This window comes from Chroicocephalus ridibundus, chromosome 6 (genome assembly GCF_963924245.1).
Source record: "Chroicocephalus ridibundus chromosome 6, bChrRid1.1, whole genome shotgun sequence".
Classification (NCBI taxonomy): Eukaryota; Metazoa; Chordata; class Aves; order Charadriiformes; family Laridae; genus Chroicocephalus; species Chroicocephalus ridibundus.
The window spans coordinates 75,507,272-75,531,527 of record NC_086289.1 but is presented as its reverse complement, the minus strand read 5'-3'; the positions used below and the strand labels follow the sequence as shown (position 1 = coordinate 75,531,527).

Here is a 24,256-nt window from a genome sequence, read left to right as displayed (position 1 = left end):
CAGTTCACAACTGACTGATGTCAACGTGCCAGGAAGAGATTAACGAAAGCAGAATGTGTTCCAGCTGCTCCCATAGACTCCGTTGTAGCTTGCCAGGATTTTCTTTCCCTGTTCCATCCCTACTGTCACGTAACTAACACCTGGCTATTTCCCCCAAGCCCCACAGAATACTGATTCTTGAAGATATTTAAAAGCAGGGCATGTCCAAGTGATCTACCAAAGCCGGGGCAGGAGGACCATAGATTTTAAGCCTGGCACAATGCTGCGCCCTATTACAGGGAGAAGCGGATTTTGCAGGATGGAGTTTCCTTAGGGTCGACTCTGAGACTGAAATACGGACCCACGGGGGAACTGGGCATCTTCATCAAATCCATCCCCTCCCTTCCCAGGGCAACAGGCGCTTCTCTGGTCTGCCCTCTCCGACATAAGCCCACGGCTGTCTGTAAAATCAATTACTCTTCATTTTAATAAGAAACCTAACGCCTCATTCTACCCAAAGTCTTGCAGAGCAAAGCTGTCAAGAGCAGATCTGCCACAGGAATCAGAAACCACTGGAGCTCCTCCCTTCTCCAGCAGTGGGCCCTTGGGGATAGTGTTTGTGTTGCCATTTGTGTGACGTGAACAACAGTTTTGTGTTCAGCTTCTGTGCCCCAACCCACAACGGCTTTGTGTGGCACAAAAGCTCCTTGCAGGGGCCGGCTGGGGATGAGTGAGTGCCGCAGGCGTGAGAGATGACGGTCACAGCACCTAACGGAGGTGCTCTGAGTAAGAGACTGGGGCGGGAATCTGTAGGGAGCAGAGGCACACGTGCCTCAATCCGTCCCTGTCCCCCCGCTCAGCGCGGACACCCACCCGAGAGTACCCGGAATCCTGCAGAGAGGCTGTAGCATGTTTTAGCTTCACTTGGAGCCTGAGCTCTAGTAGTCGACGTGAATTCTCAGAATAAATAGTTCTCATCAAGCTTCCTTTAACCTACTTTTGGGTTTTATTTTTTTGATCTTGTTTGAAAGTTTTGGGGTTTTACCACTGTAACTTTTGCTTTTATTAAAAAAGCCCTTTTTCAAATATCACGCTTTACCACCCTGTGTGGGAAAATCCACAGCACCGTCAGCCTTTAATAGATTTCTTGCTCAATGTGGTCAACTGGTATTTGGCTATCATTATATCGTGTCTACAAAGGAATGGAAAAGATACACTGCATGTAAACTGAAAGTAGTTTGTGTCTTAAAAGTCAGGCTGAGCACAGAAAAAAGCTGTTAAATAGTTTTTGCAAATGTCAGAAACTATTACGCATCTCGAGATCTCTGACCCTCTCTATTTCCAACTTTTAAGAAAAAAGCATCCAGGAGGGCAACGGCCTCCGGGCGCCAGGGACCAGCGGATTTCCCACGGTGACGGGACATGCAAAACCTGGGGTGCTTTATTTTAGAGGTCTTTGCTTTTCACTATAATCTGTGACTGTGTGATCTCGTCCTTACTAGCTGGAAACAAGAGGGTAAATCTCAGCATGAGCATATTAATAATGCTCATTTAATTTTTATGCATACATGTATACATTTTGTATGTTTATATGTTAAAAAGCAGTGAGCTTCCTTTGTTGGCTGGTAAACCCGCGTGCCCATAATTTGATCTGCCCAGCTCAGCAGATCAAATCCACTCTTAGGCAAGCGTAGTGAAGAATTATTTCTTTCTCCCCTGTCCTCACTGTTAAGTCCTTTATGCGATATGCTTTGTACAGCAAAGATAACAGGGTGAAAGATGAAAGATCCAGCCGTACTAGCTCTGTCTGCCTAAGAAATCAGAAGGTTTGCTTTTGATTAGACAATATTTCTAAGGCAGAATACTGACATTTGAGTCATTAAGTTAATTCTGTGGCCTAGATGTAAACACTCATAATCCCGAGCAAGCAAACAATGCCGAGAAGTTCCCCGGGAGTCCCCCGGTACGTGAGCACCTGCCAGCGGCACCGTCCCGCTCCCACACAGGTATTTTACAAGCATGTGTGTGTCAGGCAGCTTGCACGGATAACAATCTACTGGCAACATAATACAATCCACTAAAATATGGCCTAATACTAATGCCACTTAGCAGTTACATTAGAAGCAAATTTGGTCTGTAAATTATTCACCCACTTTTAGCTAATTGATTACTCAATGCTGAGATATGACAGAGCGAAATATATCATAGACTCATAAAATGTGTTGGGTGGGAAGGAACCTCTAAAGGTCATCTAGTCCAACCCCCTGCAGTCAGCAGGGACATCTTCAACTCGATCAGGTTGCTCAGAGCCTCATCCAGCCTGGCCTTGAATGTCTCCAGGGATGGGGCCTCCACCCCCGCTCTGGGCAACCTGGGCCAGTGTCTCACCACCCTCAGCGTAAAGAACTTCTTCCTAATGTCTCATCTAAACCTGCCCTGCTCTAGTTTAAACCATTGCCCCTCGTCCTATTGCTACATGCCCTTGCAAACAGCCCCTCCCCAGCTTTCCTGGAGCCCCTTTAGGGACTGGAAGGGGCTCCAAGGTCTCCCCGGAGCCTTCTCTTCTCCAGGCTGAACCCCCCCAGCTCTCTCAGCCTGTCCTCACAGCAGAGGGGCTCCAGCATCTTCGTGGCCCTCCTCTGGCCCCGCTCCAACAGGTCCACGTCCTTCTTGTGCTGAGGGCTCCAGAGCTGGACGCAGCACTCCAGGCGGGGTCTCGCCAGAGCAGAGCAGAGGGGCAGAGTCACCTCTCTGGATCTGCTGGCCACGCTTCTTTTCTTGCAGCCCAGGGTGCCATTGGCCTTCTGGGCTGCAAGCGCGCATTGTTGGCTCATGTCCAGCTTTTCATCCACCGTGATGATATCTTTATCAGCAAAGAGAAATGGTGCAGCTGGAAGGTTAAAAGACCAAAATCACAAGGTGGGCCTGGTGGGGAGCTCACCAATATTTACTCAGCTCCTTGGCCTGGTATCTTCTCCTACAGTAGGGACCCGGCTGCAGTGTCCACGTTGTCTCCAGCCAGCTCTGGTCTGTGCGCAGACCCGCGTCACCTGGGTGCAGATGCACAGCGGAGAGGAGAAACAACTCTTGCTTGACGAAAAGTCAAGTCCTCTATTTATATTATTCCTCTCTGTAGGTGATTTAATTAATTTGCCTCTCCGTTAACAACTATTCCTATAATGTGGGTCAACTAATTAAGATATATAAAAATATTTCCCCAAGGTAATTTGAGAACAATGAATGTGGGACAATTCCTTATATGTGAAGAGACCAGATCATTTCAGAAGCAGCAAAATATTAGAAATGATGGCTCCGTAGTGAAGTACATTTCTAACAAAGATACAGTGCTTCTGCGCAGAAGAACTGCCATAATAACGTGAGCAAATCCATTTGACATTGCAGCAGAGCAGGATCACCCGGGCAGGCAATTACAGTATCTTCACCAAGGGGCACTAATTTTCAGATGAGATGGAGCGTACCGTCTAAATGCCTTGTGCTTCTCAAAGGTAGTCAGTCGGGGTTCATTTGCAGCCGTGAAATGTACTTTAAGAGCGATCATTGTTCGTTCAAGGCATTGCTCTCTTTCATTTGGGGGGGGGGGAAGAAATATGTGTCAGAGAAATCAGAAATGTTTTCTGTATCAACTAACAAATATAAAGTTCCATTCAAACAAATGTTCTTACGTACAGAATGATCTTTAATTTCACTTTAGAGGTAAAGCACAGCAACTGACTCATTACTTAGATTTCACTTGAGCTGTTGCACAATCTCAGCTGAGAATACTTTTCAAGGGGGAAAGGTGCTTTTAGCACTCTGAGAAATGAAACAAAATTCCTCTTAAAAGTAATAATGTAGGTGGAATGGAAGTTTCCTCTACGCAGCGGCTGGCGTGCTGTCAGTTCTTTTGATTCCGTAGCACGGAGATCACTTTGAGATTTTAAGATTAGACCACTCAGAATTTCTTGTGGCAATTTCTAATTCCGAACTGGATGCTCTGTTCATTGCTGATTCTGTTTCCACTGGGACAGCGAGATTTTCACCATTTTCTACCTATAAAGGAGACATCATTGCAAAAAATACAATTTTGTTATACTTTATTACATTCAGAAATAGAAATCTGATGAGGCTGAAGGCTGGCCAGAGTGCTGGGCCGAGAAGGTCTTTTCCGCTGTGCTCATTTTTGCCAGCCAGGACATTTTTCACTCTCACTTTTCTTACGCCCCACTTTATCCGATGTTGATGTTTATTCCAAGTATATGTATCCGTTGCACTGCACACAGTTCCGTTCAGTCCTTTCTCTTGTTTTTGAAGTCTCAGGTATTTAAAACCCCAGTATTTATAAAAGTGATGTTTATTTTATTGTTATTAATTTAATAAATTCCACTGAGTATTTTGCTCTGGCACACTGGTGTTGTGCTGTTTCAGCTGTTGCAAATATTAAATTTTCATCTTCCAGGCTCCGTGCGTTTCTGCAAGACAGATATGGCGTGAGCACCCTCGCCCGAGAGCCGCCTCTGCCGGCTGCACATCAGTCACGCAGACAGGGCTTCTGCAGCCTAATAATTCTGGAGCCCCAGTTATGACTTATGGGCTGGGTTTGTTTTTGCAAAACCTCACTGGTTTAATTCTATTTCATGGCTCCAATTCCAATTAACAAAACAGAAATAGTTTTCCCGTCACTTCTCCTTTCTGACCATCCGTACGGTGCGGGCGCTGGGCGCTGCAGTGCCTCTCAAAGGCGGGAGTGGTGGAGAGCGGCTCCGGGGGGAGATCTCAGCAGTGCTGCAGGGCCACGGGATGTCACGGCTGCCAAAGCGAGAATAATCTTCCCAAAAGACACCGATGTGAAATCCCACCTGTGGTCTTAGCATAACCAAGGCCACGATGTTTCGTTAGAAACCCAGATCAATAATTCAGAGAAATGTGAGCTAGTTCAGGCATTTTAACTGTTTCCCATAAGAAGAAGTTTCCTTTGCTGGAGGAACATCTGACAACATCCCATCCGTGGGGCTGTGTGTGACCTCTCCCTGCCGCAGCCACATCCTGCTCCTGCCAAGGTGCGGTAGCAGCGACGGCCCTGCCATCCAGGGCTTTGCCGGGTCAGCGGTGGCCGAGCCCTCTGCTAGGACACACGGGAAATCCCTCTGCAGAGGGAAAGCTGCCCCTGCCCTCCTGAGCAGCGTTTCACGGCACGATTTCCACACCGGGAGAGCTAGTGGGTCAGGTATGATAGGGACCAGAATACGCCACCTCTGGAACTCTTCTAATTTGGTGAGTCCTTTTGTTTCTTTGGGGAAGGAGCAAGTACACTCTAGTGGAGTGAAGGTTTCCTGGCAACAAGGATGCCTACGGATAGGGTCTTACGGATTTCGCAGACTCCATGGCAACCTGAGACCTTTGGGTCAGATGCCAAAACCTTCCCCGGCTGTGCTGAGCTTCCTGCTTACTTGGGAAGGATCCTGGCGAGGAACTATCCTTGTGAGAGCTGCCCATAAACTTCCACCAACTCGCAGTTTTGTTGTCCTCGGGCACCTTTGCGGCTGTCCCTCTCGGACACAGCCGACTGCAACAAGCCCGTTTATAGGATGCAGGTTCTTACACTGTCCGGCCAAACCACGAACAGGCCCTTGGCACCACGGGCAAGATTCGGAGTGTCCCTCCCGGCTCCATCTCCTGTTTTCACGTTTCTCTGTGAGGGGCCAGCAAGCACAAAAGCAGGGGGTGGCAGATCCGTCCGCGCTGACTCTCCAAGGGAGCCGCGGTGACTGAGGCTGGTGTGGGGCAGGGTGTGGGGCAGCGCTGGAGCTGCAGAAAAGCACTTGGGAGTGGGTAGAAATTGGTATGAAACGTTGCTGTGTACTCTGGACATGGGCGCAGACAGAAAGAGAGACTGAAGGGGCTGTGAGTTAAGTATAAAACTAAACACAGTAAGGGCCTGTATCTCTGGTCTGCCATTGATTATCTTATGTTCTTCATTTTTTTGATACGCTTTTTCATTCCTTCCTTGTTTCACCTTTTAATTTCTGATAGTATTGACAGAAACATGAGGGTGAGCCCTGGTACGTTCTCCTTAGCAGTTAGAAAGACAATGGATTAGCGGCATTTGTCTTGATTTCTTATCTACAGTCCAATGCCCTTTCTCTTTAGAAACAACGTATGTTTGCATTTGCAATATTAGCTTTATTCAAATGTTGGACGAAGGGGCTTACGATGGAGCTGGTCACCAGAAATGAGTTATAACCTAGTCGTGCTTGTCGAGAGCATGCAAGGGAAGAGAGCGCTGGGAGAACTGCCTCTGACGATCGTCCTGTCCGCGGCTTCATCATATTTTCCTTCAACACGGCGCTGGCAGCAGGCGCGTGCCGTTACCCTCGCTGCCCCCGACGGCCTGAGAGAGAGAACATTGCGCATTTCACCCGCCTGGCTTGGTGTAAATCAGATGATGTCACTGCCGGCTTTCTAGGCCGTTAGACTACCTCCAATGTCAATAAATCCCTTGTGCCATATACCGAGCTCTCCACTTCGCCACTCACCAGCCTAGCATGCTCACACAGCGTGCGTAGAAGTGTCTCCTCCGTTCCCTCTCACTGCTTTTCCCTGCAGCAGCGAGACACACGTATGTCGCTCTTTATTTACTGCGCTTAAATTGCATCTTCGTCAGGGCAGTTCTAAGGTCTGTGGAACTGACCTTTATATTGTTAACAGTTTGACAAGAGAGTGATTCATGTGCAACAGCCTTCAATGTTTGAGATTCTGCTGCTGCGGGTATTACCTGGAGAGCAAGTCGGAGGCGTTCCTGGGGGAGCGCTGGAGGTAAGGCAGGCGCTTCACCCCGGGCTTTGCGCCGAGCGCTCCCGGAGGCTGCTGTAGCACCAGCCCTGTTCGAGACAGAAATGCAGAATAACGCTTTTGGAAGAATAGTGCTGTAATCCTGTAAGATAACACCTGGAGACTGTGGGATGGGCACAGAGAGAGACGGATGGGTTCTATCATGCAGCACTTTCAGGCAGCGGCAGCCTCGGGGGTAGAATTTGCACCCACCAGCTCTTTGCAGGAGCCTGAGGGGCATCGTGCCGTGGGGACAGTGGGAGGCTTGGGCACACAGCTCTGCCTTCCACAGGGGCAATCCCAGAGATGGGGTGGCCTTGGGTACCAAGAGGCAAGTGTACAAACAGCTCGACAGCACGCGTGCTGATCTGACACAATGCTGGATGTTTGGGCAAACTCCTCTTTTTTCATGTGGACACAATTTGTGGTTGGAAGAAGACTATGGTTAAAAACAAACAATAACAACAACAACCAACCCACCAAAAAACCTGAGGAGTGAAAGTCTTATTTAGGCAGCAAATCCTGCTGTCTCACCGTGGAGGGGTATCGGGAAATGACTACCCTTTACGTACAGACGCACGGGTTAGAGCTATGAAGCTCTTGAGCCCCAGCCCGGAGCTGGAGGAATACCGTCATGGTCTTGTCTGTTTCCTTGTCATTGAAACCGAGATGAGAAATGGCTCACACCCCCTGTACAAGGAGGGAAGGGGTTAGTTAGGAACTAAAAACCTTAGTATAGCTACACATACAGAACTAAGCTAAATAACATCCTAAGGGCCTCTGTCCTACCTATGGGATTACTTTGAGTTGGCACCCCGCTGGTGTTTGTTTATGGCAGTTACTAGGAAACCCATGGACTAATAATTTCCTTTTCCGGTATAATTGTCAGCTAAGTGCTGGGTTTGCTTCAGAGCCAGTCCTGATGTAATCTGTTAGGGAACAGACTAAATAACATCTGGAAGGTCTGTGTCTCGTTTGCAGGTAAATAAGCATCTTTCAACAGTAAGATGAACTTAAAATTAAAGATTAATTCAAAACTTAAAAACATTAAATTTCGCTGATGATTTTGTCACACCTGCTCTGTTATGGTTTTTTTAAACAGTTCAGCAGCTCTTTGGAAAAGTGAATTGTGAGCATTAAATAAACCTCATGAAGTGCCAGTTGCTGCAACATGAAATTTTAGGTCTTCTGGATCTGGAGAACAGAAATAAAACCCAGAATCTGAGGTTTTCTTAAAATAAATTTAGGTGAGAGCTGAAGTTAAAGATGATATTTCAAAACTTAAAACTGATAGAACAACCTTTTCAGTGTCAAGCCTGTTCTCCATGAAATAAGCGTGGAGCAGTCATTCTTAGCTCTACCAAGGGAACCAAGAGTTTAACCGCCCGTTGGCTCTGAAGAGTGCTAAGAGTCACAGTGTTTCTGTGTATCATCGCAAAGCCCCCACTGTGTGCACAGGTAGGATGTAGGCACCGTTTCTATGGGCACACTCTCGTCCCACTGCAAATACGAAGTTTGCAGAGGAAATTATACTTGCACATGTCTGTTTTATTGTCTCTACTATTAGCTGCCTACCTGGACAACCCAGGCTCCAATTTTCTCCGCTGAAGCCGATAGCCAGAGTGACAAATGTAATTTGAACTACTTAGTTTGAAGCAGGTGGTGACCACCAAACATCTGTCTGATTCAACAAGTTTCTGCCACTGGAGTTGGTGTTGTAGCTTAATAACCATTAGTGGCTTGAGCGTGATGAGGTGCGTTAGTTCAGTTTTGTAGCCAGATGAAGTTTTTGACTCCAGGAACAAGTTGTGCGTTGTCCTCATGATCTTTTCAGCGCTGCAAGTGGCAGCGATGCTGGAGCAGCAGCAATCTGCTCGGCCCCCTTTGCTTCTGGTCTGTGCAGTAACTTCAATAGCTGTTAAAAGGAAAGGCACCGTTAACCGTACAAGCTTATTTGTTTCAGTCAGCTGTAAAAGCAAGTGCTAATGTTTGTAAAAGACTTTTTTTGACAAATGGCCACTTAGGCCATTGACTGTGCAATTCTCATGAAGGTGCATTAAAGTGGCATATATCTGTCTATCTCATGAGCAGTAATCCAGCTCAAAGGCGTACAAATTCAGGAAAACTTGGACAGAGCTCTCGCGTGGGTTAGTGTCCAACACGGCTTGGCTTTCTGGGAGCACGCGCAGTACCGCAGGTTCCCTTTGCACCTGTGTGTGTTCGATAGTATCGCTTAGCCATGAAGGGTGATGTCATTTTCCCCTATTGCTAGATGCGGCTCTCCCGTGCGTAACTATCTGGATCTGAGATCAATGCGGAGGTTGACTAATTGGAGTCAGTACCGCGGAGTGTGCCAGGTACAGCCCTGACCCACTTCCCTGCCTTGTGGCAGACACTCTGCGTTTTTGTCTTTACTTCAGGCATTAAGGCAAGATGAAATCCTAGTTATTTTATAACAAATTTTGAAACGTTATGGGTCGGTTAAAGGCAAGGTCTAGTTTTCTCATTATTTGTAATGTTTCTCAAGTGGTGGCCCATAAAGCAATAGCCTACGAGAGCAGAGTAAGTGGTCCCCACCTGGCCTGCAAAACCAGATTGCCCTGAAAAAGACTGGGTAAGTCTGAAGCAAACCAATGAATCTATTTTAGTAACCTAGTAAGGTTTCAGTCGGTGCTTTTGCATTGCAAACAGCCTGAAATGTGAGTATTTTACTTTCAAATGCCTGGCCACACCATTTAAAGGCTTTATCAGGAGTGCTTAGGATGACAAACGGCGAGGATGACAAAATCCCCTTACAGGGAACGCAACGGTGTAAGTGTGGTTCTTGATGTAAAGGGCTGATGGCTGACAGCTGACTGTCATGTGATATATAAAAACCAGGTAACCAGACATAGTCAGAGCAAGCTTCCCAGCAGGAGTGATAGATTTCACTTTCCTGTCGTTATATTTTCCTCTAGAAAGCAGCCTGGAGATGCCTCAAGCTTCTGGCATGAGGCAGCAGAGGAGCAGACTTCTGTCTGTCTCCTCCAGTCTCTTGGAGAGCTTTTTACCGAAATACCGGAAATCTGTATTTTTGCCAAAAAAACACAGTTCCTGTAGCATTTACTCTGGAGGTTACCCTCCAGACACACCACGATGTCTTTGGCTGGCCAGCGGCGTGCTGGGCGAGTACATTTCCAAGGGAAAACCTGGGGTTAATGGTACTGATTGTACGTGTAAAGCGGCAGGTAGCTCCTGAGGTAGAAGGGTCTCCAAGCGCAAGGTATTTTTCTTCTTTCCAACCACCACTGATTTCATCCTTACCCTAACCTATCGACAGGGAGGACTGGGGAACTGCACGTGCTGGTAGCGATGCCAACAGCTGCCCAAGTTCGCTAGCCTCGGGCTGTGCTGCTCACGGCTGCCGTGCTCCATCTCCTCTGGACACCGCTCCCTGGTGTCCTGCTGCTGGCGTTTGCCTGGCGTGGCCGCGTGCCGACGGGCTCTTGCGGAGCACGGACCAGCAGAGGAACACCAGGCATTAGTCCCTTCTACTCGGACAAGCCGCTCAAACCTCTGGAAGAGCCATCCTGAAAACTTTGTTCATAAGAATATTAAAGAGAACGTTTCCTTGAGAATATGAGACGACAGATGCATAAAAAAGTTGAGGGATTTCATGCAATTTTATTTTAAAATCTAGTTAGTTATTTGTCCAAAAATTAATTGGTTACATTCATATTTCTGTGAAATAAATCAGGCATCTTCAAGATATATGTCTCCAAGTTACCTAGAAACGTTGAACTAGTATTAGAAACGAAACCCCCAAAATATAGTATAAATATTTTACTCGAATTTACTTCCGTGTTTTTGGACTTCTGACATCATCCTGTTGCCTGTTTTCACAATGTGTTAAAGAAAGGAAGCCTAATCACTGATTCTGTTTATTTTATAAAAGAAAGCAAAACAGAAATGTAACATAGCCTTGTGAAATATAATCCCCTTTTATTGTTAGTTATTATTAGAAGAGGAAACCTTTTTTGTTTGCCTTCTGGGGCATTTTTAATCTTTTCATTCAGATTTGTAGGTATAAAAATAACAGAAGCCACCAAGATGAAGTTTAAAATGAGTTGAAAACATAATAGTCCAAGGGATGTTTAGGACTTTTAAGCTTGTCAACAAGGCACAATGTTGAAGAAGGGAGAAATGACCTTCAGAGATGTCACAGGAGGGATTTTTTTTGCATAGTCAGAGGCATAAAGAGGAACAGACAAGGAAAACCAGTTTTTCTTTCATGTGCGCTTATTTAAACTGTTGGTAAACACCATAACTTTCCACCTTTCTTCTTTTTTAGCCACATAATCAACGAGCTGATAGAAACAGAACGGGTTTACGTAGAAGAACTTCAAAGTATAATAGAGGTAAGAAATTCTTCTGTAATGACTTCTGGCGCTTCCCCTCTAAGTCACGCTGCGGGCGCGGGTCCTTCTGGGCGAGCGGAGCCCCGCAGGGCTCCCACCTCCCACCTCCTCAGAGCACCGAGATGCCTCAGCCTGGGGATGGGCCTGAGGAGGGTCTTTTGAACATCTTTCCTCAGGGCTTAAAGGAAGAGGCACCTTTTCTGACCCCAGCCCACAGAATGATAGAAGTTGCGTGGTTCTCAGAGTTGCGGACAGAGGAATAGTTACTAAGTGCCTTTTCAAAATACCATCAATAGGCTTCAGAAACAGCACCCTTGATTTCCACGGGGCCAGACACGAAATTTCTGTGAATGTGGGTTTGGAAAATGATTGAGGAAAGAGAAGGCCATCTTCCCCCTCCTGTTTGTTGTCCCGTGCAGTGTCTGAACACAGAAAAGAGCAGCTTAGACTGCAAATATAACTCTTGAGCTTTTGCAAGTCAAAGGATACCAGCATAGCCCGTGTGTGTGGAGTCCGGGGTCTCCGGCCCGGGGGGTTCAACCATGCTTGTATTTGGGTAGTTTCTTTTTACAGCCATGTGGTCGCTTCTTTTGGATTTGATCTGTGGGAGCTGACAGCTCCGATAGGTGATAAATTACTCTCGAGTTTAAAATCCGTGCTCACAATGTTCTTCTCTCAAAGTTTTTATTGGAGAAACACAATCCAGTTTCTACAAGAAACAACCAAATAATCAAGCCAAATACCACAGTTCAACAAAGAAATCCAAACTAACCCTTTTGCAGTGTAGCAGGAAGATATGTGTCTATCAAACGTAGCAGTTTCCATCCCTATACAACCAAAATGGCTTTTGAATCCTAGGGACATCAATTCATCTTGTTTGTTAATCCAGTAATCTGTCCATTTGTGGTTAAAAATGTGTTTGCACAGCTATTGGGGGTAAATGCTCTGGGGAAAATTAGAAGCATGAGAAATTCGTGGGAGCAACAAAGAAGCTGGCGTGGAGCGGCTCTGTTGAGAACAAAAGGGACGTGGCTTTGGGGCTTTTCAGTGTCTCCGACACAGTTCTTCTGCCCTGGTAAATACAGCCTGGCTTTATTTTCCGCTCTCCTCTGCAGGGGTATGCTTCAGAAATGGACAATCCCAGTTTAGTACATCTGATTCCATCGTCACTCCAGAACAAGAAGGAAATTCTTTTTGGGAACCTCCCAGAAATCTACGAATTCCACAACAGGCACGTGGGAGCCGCGGCTGTCCTGCGCCCTCGGGTGCTGCTGTCATTCCCGCTGCCTTTTGTGGGGCGCTTTGTCACGCACACAAACAGGCAGGAAAAGGCGTCCCCGCTGTGCCTCTGAGTGTCCTGCAAAACCCATGTGTGGAGAACACCTCCGAGATCATCCGTTTCATCTTTTTTTTTTTTTTTTCCCTGAAAGATTATACCCTTTTGTGCATTTACTAGTGATTTCCCCTGGCATTACCCAGCCTGAATGTCCCTCGTGGCGAGTATTTTACCACCTCCCTTGGTGCACTGGTAGACGTCACAGGACTAAGTCCTGATGCTCCTTCTCTGGCAAAACTCCTCTGTGAGGAAGTTTTCTTAGTGTTCAGCTTGTGTGTCCTATATTTCTGTTATCACATCAGAAGACATGATATAATTGATAGCAGTTTTCTTGGGAATTTTATCCTTCACGTGATCATAAAGCTTTCCAGACTGTGGACACAGTAATCTAATGCCCCTAACTACAGAATACCAATTATGAACACGACGAACCTCTTTTCGATCCTCACAAGGCTCAGGGCTACTTCTGTAAATTTCCTGCTTTTCCTAGCCTTGACTAAGTAAAACTGGCTGTCACCAAAGTGAGAATTCAGGAATTCTTTTGGATAATAATTGCCCGTAAGATGTAACAATCAGTTGAACAAAATAAATTAAAAAATCCCTCTTTTGCAAGTTTAAATATTGTGCCAGAGTAGTTAATACATAGTAGAAAAATTCTTTTCCAGTTTATGTATTATTTGGAAAGAATGTGTGTCTTCCATTGGGAGAATGACATTCCCCTCCCTTTGCAAGCCCGGGCGTTCTGTCCCTAGCGGCTCAGCGCGTCGACTGGCACTGCAGAAGCCTTTGGGCTACATCCCGTGTTTTCACCGCTTGCCGGTTAAGCAACTGCATCTGACAGAGCTTTTCTGTCTTTTCTGGCTGTTCTGAAAAATCCTCATAACCAAATGGGAAGCAGGTGTTTGGAAACCGATCCCAACAGCCAGGGGAACCAGATGTATCAGATGCTTGTGAGCAGATGAAAACATGATCCTATTGGTGAGTCTGGAAATCGGCTGTGAACCACATCCCATTTTTCTACATATTATAATATATGTCTTTGTGTGTCAGAGCCGTTACTTTCCCCACCGAATCCTCTTACTACAAACCCATAGGCTTTAGCTGGGTTTACAGAGAAGCTAGCACACAGCGCGAGGGGGATGTCACCTCACTGTTTGCTTTCCTTTCTCCCTCTCAGGATTTTCCTTAAGGAGATAGAAAATTGCATTGAAAACCCTGAGCTTCTTGCCCGATGCTTTTTGAAAAGAGTAAGTAAATCCTTTTGCATGTTTGTATGAATATCTACGGTCTCATCCTACAGGATGTACAGATTTACTCCTATCCTTTCCCTCTGATTGCTTTTGTGAATGAGGGAAACTCAGGTAAGCAGATATTCCCTAATTAAGCCACAGCTAACAAGTGTGTATTCTCAAATCTGGACCTTTACCTGCTTTACTGACAGGAAGAGATCTGTTGCCAGTGTTTTACCAATGTATTTTAAACCCTGGTTAAAAAAAAAAGTCAGCAATCCAAATGTTTAACATGCTTTCCATATCAGACAAATCTGTAGCAGCAGCGTGATGTATCCCAGCCATCCCCCACTGTAAACAAGGAGAGCCCGGTGTCCCGGCAGACGGCTCGGAGCGCAGACAGCACATCCTGTTCCTGCCTTATCTCGCTTTTCTCTGCACCCTGCAGCAGGCTTACTCCCTTCAGACCACCGCCTTCCTCGCCTGGTGAAACCCCACCAGCTCCATAAGACGCCGTGAGGTGGATTCCTTTGCTCGGTCATAGTTCACGGCCACGTGGGGTTGTCCCCAGCGGGACGAAGCGGGGAGGGTTAGCTGTTTGAAAGCAGGCTGAGCTCAGTTAATGAGAAAGCCCAAAGCCGACGGGCAGGGCTGACTTTGGCCAGATGGATGTCTCTTCGCCTCCCGTGGCTGTCAGCGGCTACGTTCCGCAACCCCGAGAACTCCAGTCATGTCCTGCCCCCCCCGCCCCCCGCTCAGCGTGACTGTTAGCTCTGTTTCCTGCAACCTAACAAAAGGTGCTTGTTTATATAGCACTCGTACAGAGCCCCTACTAATAAGAAAAAAACTGTTTTGGTGGGTTGCTACCGTTTTCATAGTCTGACAAAACTGCTTGAATGAGACCCTGTGTTTCGCATGGGGAATGGAAGAGGCGTGAGAAGGGAACGTCTGTCCTCTTCTCTGTGGTCAAAGGTACCTCCTGCTTCCACTGAACGCTCCATCCAGCATTTGCTGCCTTTCCAGGGTACGTGCTGAACCTTCTTTTTTCAGCAAGGTGCTGTATGAAATACAGATTTGGAGGAACCCTACACAGCCCAGCAGTGAGAGGTGTTGGGCACCGCCACATCCCCAGGATTTCAATGGGAATTATGAACACGTGATACTTCCAAGGGGTGAGCCCCCAACTTACAAACAGGTCGGGCTGAAAAGCATCGTATGAGTGTAAATGTGATTATAAGTCCACTGAATTATTTTCTGTTTAACAGCCAGCATTTAGAGCTTGAGTAAATGACACCACTAAGGAATATGTTGTTACCCTAAAATTCAGATGCTGAGCAGGAAAATATTGTGGTGAAATCATTATGCAAAATAGGATAAACAGTCTTGGAAGAATGCAGACCTTTGAAATCCAAGAAGCATAAAATAGTCTATATGTTGCAAATATCCCTGGGTTTGGAGCTAAAGAGAAATCCTTGATACAGAATTATCCTGTAATTCTGCAGAGTTCAAATTCCGTGTTTAAATATTGTAGCTTATGTCTCTCTTTGTAAAAACAGCTGTTGGGTGCAGTTCTCCTCTCTATTCTACCATGTGGGATCAGCAGCACTAAATCAGCAGCTCCGGTTCAGGTGTGAAGTGAAAGAAAATCAGCCCCTCTCTCACCTCTGCTTTCCAGTCCCTATGGCCTAATCAAACAACACTAAATCTATTGAATAAGAGGTTAAATCACGCATTTGCTTTCCCCCTATTTCAAATTTCGCGCTAAGAAAGCAAAGGCCTCTCTCCTGAGATGTCTCTGCTCACACAGTAGCATCTTTGATTCAAGAACTTGCCCTTGTGTTCTGTTTTCAGAAGAAGCCACATAAAGTGCAGAAATTGTTGTTTCTGTTGGACTGCCTTTAGGAGGCACAAACAAAAGCCCGGTTGTGTGTTTGTGTTCCCCATGATTTGGCAGCTTTTTACACCTTCCTGCTGCGCAGAGGCTTCTGGCTCGCCCCGGGAGCTACGACCCCGCTTGCGTTGGCTCGGGGGACACTGGGACGGCTGCTGTTCCAGGTGATGCCGAGTTCTGGGGGGAAACTCCCGTTGCCGCAGATTCCCTTGCCCATTTCTGCCTCTGTGTCCGGCTGTAACCGCCCTGCCACAACATCCTGGTGGCCTGTGGTTAGCAGCAGGCTGATTTTTAGAGTCATACTTGAAGAATATTTCCCTGTCTGATCACACTGGGGCTTTTCAGCCCTGCACCCAGAGCTGCTTGAAGCGTTCCGAGAGCTGCAGTGGGCCCCCCTGGTACCTGAGCCCCTCCATCATCTGCCAGCCATTCCTCTGTCACCGTGTCCCCACACACTCTCCCACTCCACCAGTGCCAGCTGGTCAGCTGTCACCATGGACGTGGGCCCTTCTTCTCCGGTGATGGCAGACACGGTCTGTGGAGTCCCAGCCCATTTCTCCTCTCTGGCTTCTCTCCTGGAACACGGTAGCAGAATCAGGTGTAAGATGAGCCAGAAACACCCCTCTTGTCCTCCCTCCCGCTTTGCCTGACCTTGTCAGGGCATGATCTTCATATGAACTAAGTCACAAGGGAGCCAGCTCAAGTCTGCCCACACGGCAGCTTTTACACCATCACCCAGGTGCTTGACCTTGCTTAAAGCTCCGTGTGGCACGGGCTGCCGCGGTGCTCGAGGAGGGGATATGTGCTGAATGCCTGCCAGGATGGGTCTTCCAGTGCTTCAGCAGCAACCAGAGGGACACGGACACTCTGATGTGCTGAACACAGGTCTGGGAAGGAGCAGAGTTTACCAAACCACGGCAAGAACGCCCCGGAGGAAAGAAAAGGTGTGTCAGACTGCCTACCAACGCGTGCCAGGTGAGGAGACTGGCAGGAGTGACTCACCGTGGATTACCACTGTTTACTTATTCATATTGCTAACCTTGGAAAAAGAGCATAATTTAATAGGAGCCAGCAGTTAGGGCGTTTGGTCATTCAGGGAGAAAGAAGCATTTAGAAAAGGAAGCTACCTGTGAAAGGACTGGAGCAGCTGACCAGAAACCCGTGGGTTGGATTCAAAGGGCTAAATTCTAATCTGAAGCAAAATGTATTTGTTAATCAGCTGTCAACAAAGATAACCGGGACTGTGCATACGTGCCATGTGTGGGAAAGCTTACAAACATCTCAGGATGCAAATCGCTGTGGAAAGGAAAAGCATGACAGGAGACATGAGCGTGGTGTAGAAGTACCAGCAAGGAGTCAGAACCTCTGGATATGAAAACAGAGATGTGTGGAACATTTAAGAGTGGGGTTTTAGTCCTAGGCAGTTAATTATTTCTTGGCATTTCAGAGTCTGATCCCAGTAATTTCAGGAGGAGCTTCCTATCCCTTACACTATTACAACTTAAAGCTGTATTTAAAGATGTAAGTATCTGCCTGAGCAGGTGTGGGTGGTTTAGGCAGCAGCAGATTGCACTGGCATAGGGTGGTTCCACTATGAAAAACTACTGGGAAGCTTTCGATTATTTTACCTTTTCTTTAAATGGGTACTTTTCTCTTGCCCCTAACAGTGCTCTTGGCCGTCGCTCTGGTCTTCTTGCCCAGTCCAATTAGGTTTCCGTGGGCCAGGAGCAGCTCGTAACGCTTGATTAGAGGCTGCTGTTACTTGCAGTTCTGTGGGGTTTGCCCCCTGCTACCTTCCCTCCAAGGCAACGCGTCCAAACAATTCTATTTGCCTGAAAACACCGCGCTTATTTTGAAACGGCACCATTAATACTCTGTTGAGTCGAAACGGAGCTTTTTGTACTGCACCGTCCCTAACGCAGCGAGGGGTTCCCCGGCCTAGCGCGGCCTCCGCAGCCGGGGGGACGCCGGGGGAGCCGGCGGCGGAACCCAGCGGCGGAACCCGGCGGCGGTTGGGTTTCTTCTCGCGGCCCTGCCCAAAAGAAAGCGCCTCCCCCGCGCCAGGGGTGCGCAGGCACCGTCTGGTGGGCTGAGAGCGCAGAGGCGAGAGCCAGGGTTTGGTTTCGGCCCTGCGGCGGGTTCCCGGCGCTCCCGGGGCTGGGGTGCCCCGCCGGGGAGCCCGGCCCCTGCTCTGCCCCCCCGCCCCGTCCGGCCAGCTCGGAAAAAAAAGCTCCGGGCTTTTACAGAGCTCGCCTTTGACTTTATGAAGTCAGGGAGGCTTTTTGCCCTGGGCCTCCGTGAGAGCAGCGGGAGCGGAGTCAAAGGTAAACGGGAGCCAAGAGCATCCACCCGCCTCCAGTGCGGCGGGCGCAGGGTGCGAGCGCTTCCCCCGCCCGGCCCGGGGCAGCCGCACGCTCCTTCCTCCTTCATCCTGCTGCTCTCGGGAGCCGACGCTGCTTTCCACGCGTCTTGAACATGTAAACCTTGGCTAAGTCGTGAGTATTGTCAGCGAGTACGTCTGTGGCAGTGCCGTTAACAAAATTTACATTTCTAATGCTCTTTTTGTTTTCAAACCATCTATTCCCCGCTCTGGAAGATAACGGTTTTGCAATTAGATTATGTGTCTCCCGGTCTGAGATGTTGCTTTGTGCAAAAAGTGAGAGCAAAAAATCTCACTATCAGGTGTATTTAACTTCGCAGGGGAAAAAGGCAAGTTTGGAAGCTTCCGTGTATTTTTTACATACAGAGTTATCATAATGAATTAATTACTTCACGGGTTAGGATGGAAGGTGAGCAAAGTGTGACTCAAGGCAGATGCTCTGTGGATTCTTTTTTCTTACCTTACTTAAACTCTCCGTTTCTTGCAGAAAGAGGACCTCCAGATATACGAAAAATACTGCCAGAACAAGCCGAGGTCTGAAGCTCTCTGGAGGCAGTGCGGAGACAGCATCTTTTTCCAGGTGGAATTTCGTCGCGGACTAGCAGCGCCAGGCCATCCAAGCTTGTTTTCTTCCCGCATCTCTTCCCTCGTTCGTAAAGCGAGACGAACACGCGGGGCTGGTGCCTGCCGCCGGCGCTCCGCAGCAGCCGGCCGGCGGAGGAGCGGGCCCGTCCCGCGGGCGGGGGCGGCGCTCGGCGCTGCGGGGCCGGGGCGGGACCGGCTTCCCCGCACGGCCCGGGGCGCTGCAGCGGGCGGGCAGGGCCTGCCGGGGTTGGACACTGAGCTGAGCCGAAGCATCGGCTCTCGTTCAGACGTGTTTTCAGCGTGGCGCGGTGTGCGCTGGGCGCTCCTCTGCAGATGTCTCCTAACGTTAACCTGCAGAGTGCCCGATGATAAGGATCTTGGCGTCTCGCCCGCGCTTCAAGAAACACTTGTATTTTTGTTCCCTATTGTGTTTTGCAGGAATGCCAGCGCAAATTGGATCATAAACTCTCGTTAGATGCTTATCTCTTAAAGCCAGTCCAGAGAATCACCAAGTACCAGTTGCTGTTGAAGGTAGGTTCTCCATGACAGCCCCGAGAACTCCAGTGCATAGCTCGTTTCACTTACAGAATTGCGTACCAGCGTTGTTCTCTGAAGGACTACCTGGAAATAAATCCTCTCCCACTTCCTCAACAAACACTGTGTAATGCTAGGTGGTAAAATGGTAATGTGAGAAACAAGTTCCGGTCGGAATGAAATAGGCTCAGGCAGAATGCTCTGTGAAGCACACGTCCATTCGCGTTCTCGCAAGAGCGGGTGACCTGGCGAGTAGGCACACCTTCAGTTCTTGAAACACACCTTGTTATTCCCTAATCCCGGCCGAATTTTTCCCTCCCCTGTTTCCCATTGGTTGGGTACTCCAGGGTCCACAGTCTGTCTGGGGCACCTAAAATTCTTCCTGGATGTCCTGCCTCTGTTTACTTCTCTTTATGCTACACCTAAAGGGATTATCTGACCGCTTTATTACTTTCCTTTTTGGTTAAAAAATTTCTCACTGTCATTAGCCCTGGTTAAACATTTGACTACCCTTCTAGACACTAATCCAGCAGGAATCAGTTTGTCCTTTTGTCTGTGGGATAAGAGATGTTCTACAAGCCTTTGCTGGAGCCCCTCTGTCTTAGTCATTCCCTCGTCATGTCACCTCTGGTGGAAACGGCTTTTCTCCTCTGCAGAAGCAATACCTGCCTTTCTTACAGTAACAAGCATTCAGGGAAAGGGCTTCTATTTCAGAATAAGTACTGCTGTTACTTAGCAGCACTTATATGCTAAGGAACAGCAGTAAATAATTATATATATACTGCTATATATATATAAATAAAGTAAGATATTTTATGTAGTAAGTATTTTATTGTCTTTATTATTTTATTTATCTTTAAAAATAAATTGAATGTGGCTTTATTGGATCAGTATATGGGCTTACAGTTTGAAAATGGGAGCTGATGCTTTAAACCCTGTCTCTGACATCTGCCCCCGTTTAACAAAACCTCCAGCTCTCTGAACCTGGTATTTTCCCATGGTTGTGACTCAAACCTTTCTGAAGGAGCCGCTCCCTTTTGGTGCTTCCATTTTAAAGGCCCGGCAAGGAACAAATTGTCTGTAACGTTTCCACAGGATGAATAGGTGAACTTCCCTCTTGATTTAGTTGGAGCTCTGGGTGGTCCATCCTTGAAATTCTGGTCTGAACTGGGCAACTGGAAACATACACCCTCAAACCAATGACTTTTTTTTGAAGATGGTGGCTTAAATTTCTGTCTTCATCTCAGTTCTTAAAAATACTATTTTCCTTATGGAAAAGTCATGAAGGTGAATTACATGCTGTTCTCAAGCTCTGGACTTAATGAAGCGTTGTGTACTGTCATGGAATTTAGTGTGAAATTTGCAATGAAGGTTTTACGCTGAAATTTTAGTTGCTAATAGCTACCGTGGCACCGGTCAAATTGTGGCAGTTTAAGCCATGTGAGGATCTGGCTGGCCCTTCACTTGCGCAGTATTTCTGCGATCTGTTTATTGACTTTACACAAAACTGTAGAATCCAAATATTAAAGTGGGATATTATCAAGGACGCAACTTCGCCGATTCCAGTAGCCTTACATCAATGTAACACAGAAGTAAATTGGGCTCTATTTCTTGAAACTATTCTGTGACAAGGAAGAAAATGTCAAGGTCTTCGGAAGAGCAAGAGTAAACCGGATTCTACTTTTAATTTGAAATATGACTGTAAATAAAACCAAGATTAGATCAAGGAGTAAAATTCTCAGGGAAACCAGGCTGCAGCCATCGGGGCTGAAGCTGGTCAGACCAGTTCTGTGTTCAACACCACCACGAGCGCGGGACACTCGCTTTGCCAGGGGTTGTGCGATCTCTGAGGATGGTGCACTCTTTCCCTGGCAGCGGGAGCATTTACAGGTGTAGGAAAATGGGAGTCAGTGGGGAACTGTACTGGGCTGTGGAAATCGTTGGCCCTAAATGTTTGGAACTCTCAGTAGGATCTCTGTATGTGAAGTGATTACAGAAACTGAGCCCTCAAAAGGTTTGGTTTGTTTCTTTGCTTTGGGCGTGTGCTTCTTAACTTGTCTCTTGTTCCTTGTGCAAGGGCTGGAAGACGGAATAACTTCCCTTATTTCAAGTAGAATATAACGTTTGATGGAGTTTTGCTAGAGGTCAGCATTGGTTCTTCAAAATGACTGCGTCTCAAAAAAGGTTTTCAGATTTGCAGATGTAGATCTGGAGACTGTAGTGCAAAAGGAGAGAAGAAGAGGTGGGGAAGGTTTATAGTAATCTGGCCTATTTCCCCCAAAAATTAACAGATGAAAAACCTGTCCTACAGATAAAAGAAATATCACTTAATTTAAGGATGAAAGATTTGTGAGGTGATTTGATCATAAGTCTACAAGCCTCTACGTGGGAAGTGACATTCAGAATTTGTGTATCTGACGAGAGCCTGCTAAGACTCGATGAGCGGCATGTCAAACCTGCCAAATTCAGACTGGAAATTAATTTGTATTTTGAACAGTGGCAGTAAGTACCTTGTGGAACAAATTGCAAAGGGAAATGGTGAATTCTCGAACACCTGAAATCATTATATTAAGATTGAGCTTTTTTTCTTTTTTTCTAGCAGATGTGGAGTAAAAAATCCCAGATGTAATTCTGTGACGTGCAAAAAGTTCATTGTAAATATGTCAGAACGGTCCCGTCTCATCTTAAATGAACCCATAAAACTTGAAAATGTCCAAACGGTCAAAATGTATGTCCTCAGTGAGAATCCTGGTGAATGTCCCGTTTTGTTTTTTTTTCTTTTTTTTCTTCCCGGCCCCCGCCGTAGTGCTGTTACTTTGTCTATGCAGGGGAAATTTCAGGGAGGATTGTCTTATAATGGCTTCTGGTATAAGAAGTTTTCAAGTGGTTTTCGTATCTTTTTTTTTTAATCAGGAAATGCTGAAGTGCAGCAAGAATTCAGAGGGTACCGCCGAATTGGAAGAAGCTCTGGCCACAGTGCTTGATATCATCAAATCAGTGAATGACTCCATGCACCAGATAGCCATCACAGGATACGAGGTATCGCTTACGGTTGCTCTTACTCGGGTCTTGACCCATCCAGTGTTCCTTTCAGCACTGGCCATGCTGTGCCCATGGCTGGTACGCTTTGCAGGAGCCTGGGCCGCGTTCCTGAAGGATGCCACTCTGTGGCATGTCGTGGTGACCAAAACTACATGTCAACATACAGGTCCTGCGGGGGTGGAGGTGCGAGGTGGGGAGGAAGTGGGACAAATGCCGGGCTTCTGAGTAGTCGCCCCCAAACCTCACTTGTAGGTGAGAGGCAGCAAGTGTGACAGACATCAGCAATTTGCCGAAGCTTCGTAATGGCTATGCAACTCAAGTGTTTCCAAATCTTTTGCACTTAGGGATGAAAATTTGGCTTCCATTTAAAGTGGGTCATAGAATCCATCCCACTGACTGGCAAGCTCATTATCTGGAGTGTGAAATAACCACCGCAGTACAAATCAAAGGCCGCAAACGTATATATATCTCTCTGCTGAAGCTCCATTGAAGTCATAGGACTTTTGAGAACTAGTGGCGCCTACATAAAACGAGCCCTTAAGTGAGAATTGGAACTGATTGGCGCATGCAGAGAAACACGCCTGGCCAAGTCAGGCCTGAGGGTGATGTGGTTGCCCATTTTGAAGTAGCTGCAGGGTGAAAATGTCAAGGGGAAAAAAAATGTACTGAGAAGCTGGGTTCGAAGAGTTATTAGATCAGAGTTAACAGAACTGGACACCAGAAAAACAGTATTTTGTGCAGAATGTGACTTCCCGAGAAAGTGCGGGGGTCTGTACTGACTGCGGCTGGGTGGGAAGAGTTAGTCTGTGCTTTGCAGGATGGCGTGGCTTCAGGAGTTTTAATTTCTGTAGTTCTCTCTTTTGTGTAACCGCATCTGGTAGCGGAGGAAAACATGCCCTCTGTCAGCATTATTTTATAAATGAATTTAACTGCTTGCTTGGCTCTATGTCATAGATCCACTGCTGTACGCTGTTGGAGATGTTCCTCTGCATTGTGCGTTACATTTGAAACGAAAATACCAGTTCTTACCCTCGAGGTCCCTTCCAACCTGGTATTCTATGATTAGTAGTCAGTCTTCCTTTTAGTTTTCCTACTCTTGGGAAGCTGTTTTGTTTTATTTAAAGACAGTGGCAAAGCTTGTGTTGACTTTTCCATCACAGCAGACAAACTTCCCCTTCTAGCGCTTTCTCCTGGAGCCGTGTAAATGAACACAGAGACACATCTCTGCTGCTCTCAGGTTTCTCCAGACTTTCTTTTATGTACTTCCTAGGGACAGGTGTGTTTGTCCTGGTGCCGCCGCTCCCAGTGCTCAGGGTGGCTTTGCGTGATGTGACCGTTTGAAGGACGGGTTGCAGTGACAGCCTGCTGGCTGTGGCCTGCACGTTGCTGAACATGTCACCTTGCTCAACAGTTTCTCTTTTGGAACAACCAAGTCTTCATTTGTATTTGTGGGAAGGATAGGACTCTTCCTGTGTGGTTTTATCGGTTCGAGTCCGTTTGGTTTCAGTAGTGAGTTTTTTACAGCCTTCTAAGCGTCAGGAGAGATAGTTTGTGAAAGCTTCTCGAAACCGTTCAGGTTACGGCTGAGTGCCTCAGAGATTCGTTTTAGAAAGACTCGATAAAGCCTGGATATTGTTATTGCAGACTTGGACCAGTAAACAAGGGCATGGGAAGCTCATGGACACAGCACATCTTTTACCTCCCCGGTTTCCACCGTTTCTGGTTCATCCCCAAAGAGAGAGGTAGCTTTCCTCCGGTGTTTCCCAGCTGAAGTGTACGTAGTTACAGCAGGTTTACAAAAAATTGTTTTTAAACAGTTCTGTAAGGGATGGCCAGAAGAGCTTCTCCAAGAAAGGTGACATATTGTTCTGAGCATGGGGGATCTGTCCAGATTCCCATCCATATAAATGCTGAGGTCATCCTTTTCCCTACGCCTTGCTTTCAGATCTCAGAGCAGTTTTGTGCTCAGGAATTCAACACAGCGTTCCTGTTCTTTTTCACCTTCTACGTCTGAATTGCCAGCCTTCCGTGAAATGCCAGGTAGTAGCTCCAAGG

General features: G+C 47.1%; 1 protein-coding gene across 12 annotated transcripts in view; it reads left to right on the top strand.

The window, feature by feature from the left end:
* MCF2L2 (MCF.2 cell line derived transforming sequence-like 2) overlaps window positions 1-24,256 on the top strand; it is a 177,734-nt gene that overhangs the window by 118,661 nt on the left and 34,817 nt on the right. For all 12 annotated transcript variants that reach the window (XM_063339030.1, XM_063339025.1, XM_063339029.1 and 9 more), the window contains 6 exons: window positions 11,138-11,204; window positions 12,320-12,435; window positions 13,718-13,787; window positions 18,528-18,620; window positions 19,064-19,156; window positions 22,073-22,198. In XM_063339030.1, coding sequence (XP_063195100.1) covers window positions 11,138-11,204; window positions 12,320-12,435; window positions 13,718-13,787; window positions 18,528-18,620; window positions 19,064-19,156; window positions 22,073-22,198 — 565 coding nt within the window. The remainder of the gene's footprint in view (window positions 1-11,137; window positions 11,205-12,319; window positions 12,436-13,717; window positions 13,788-18,527; window positions 18,621-19,063; window positions 19,157-22,072; window positions 22,199-24,256) is intronic.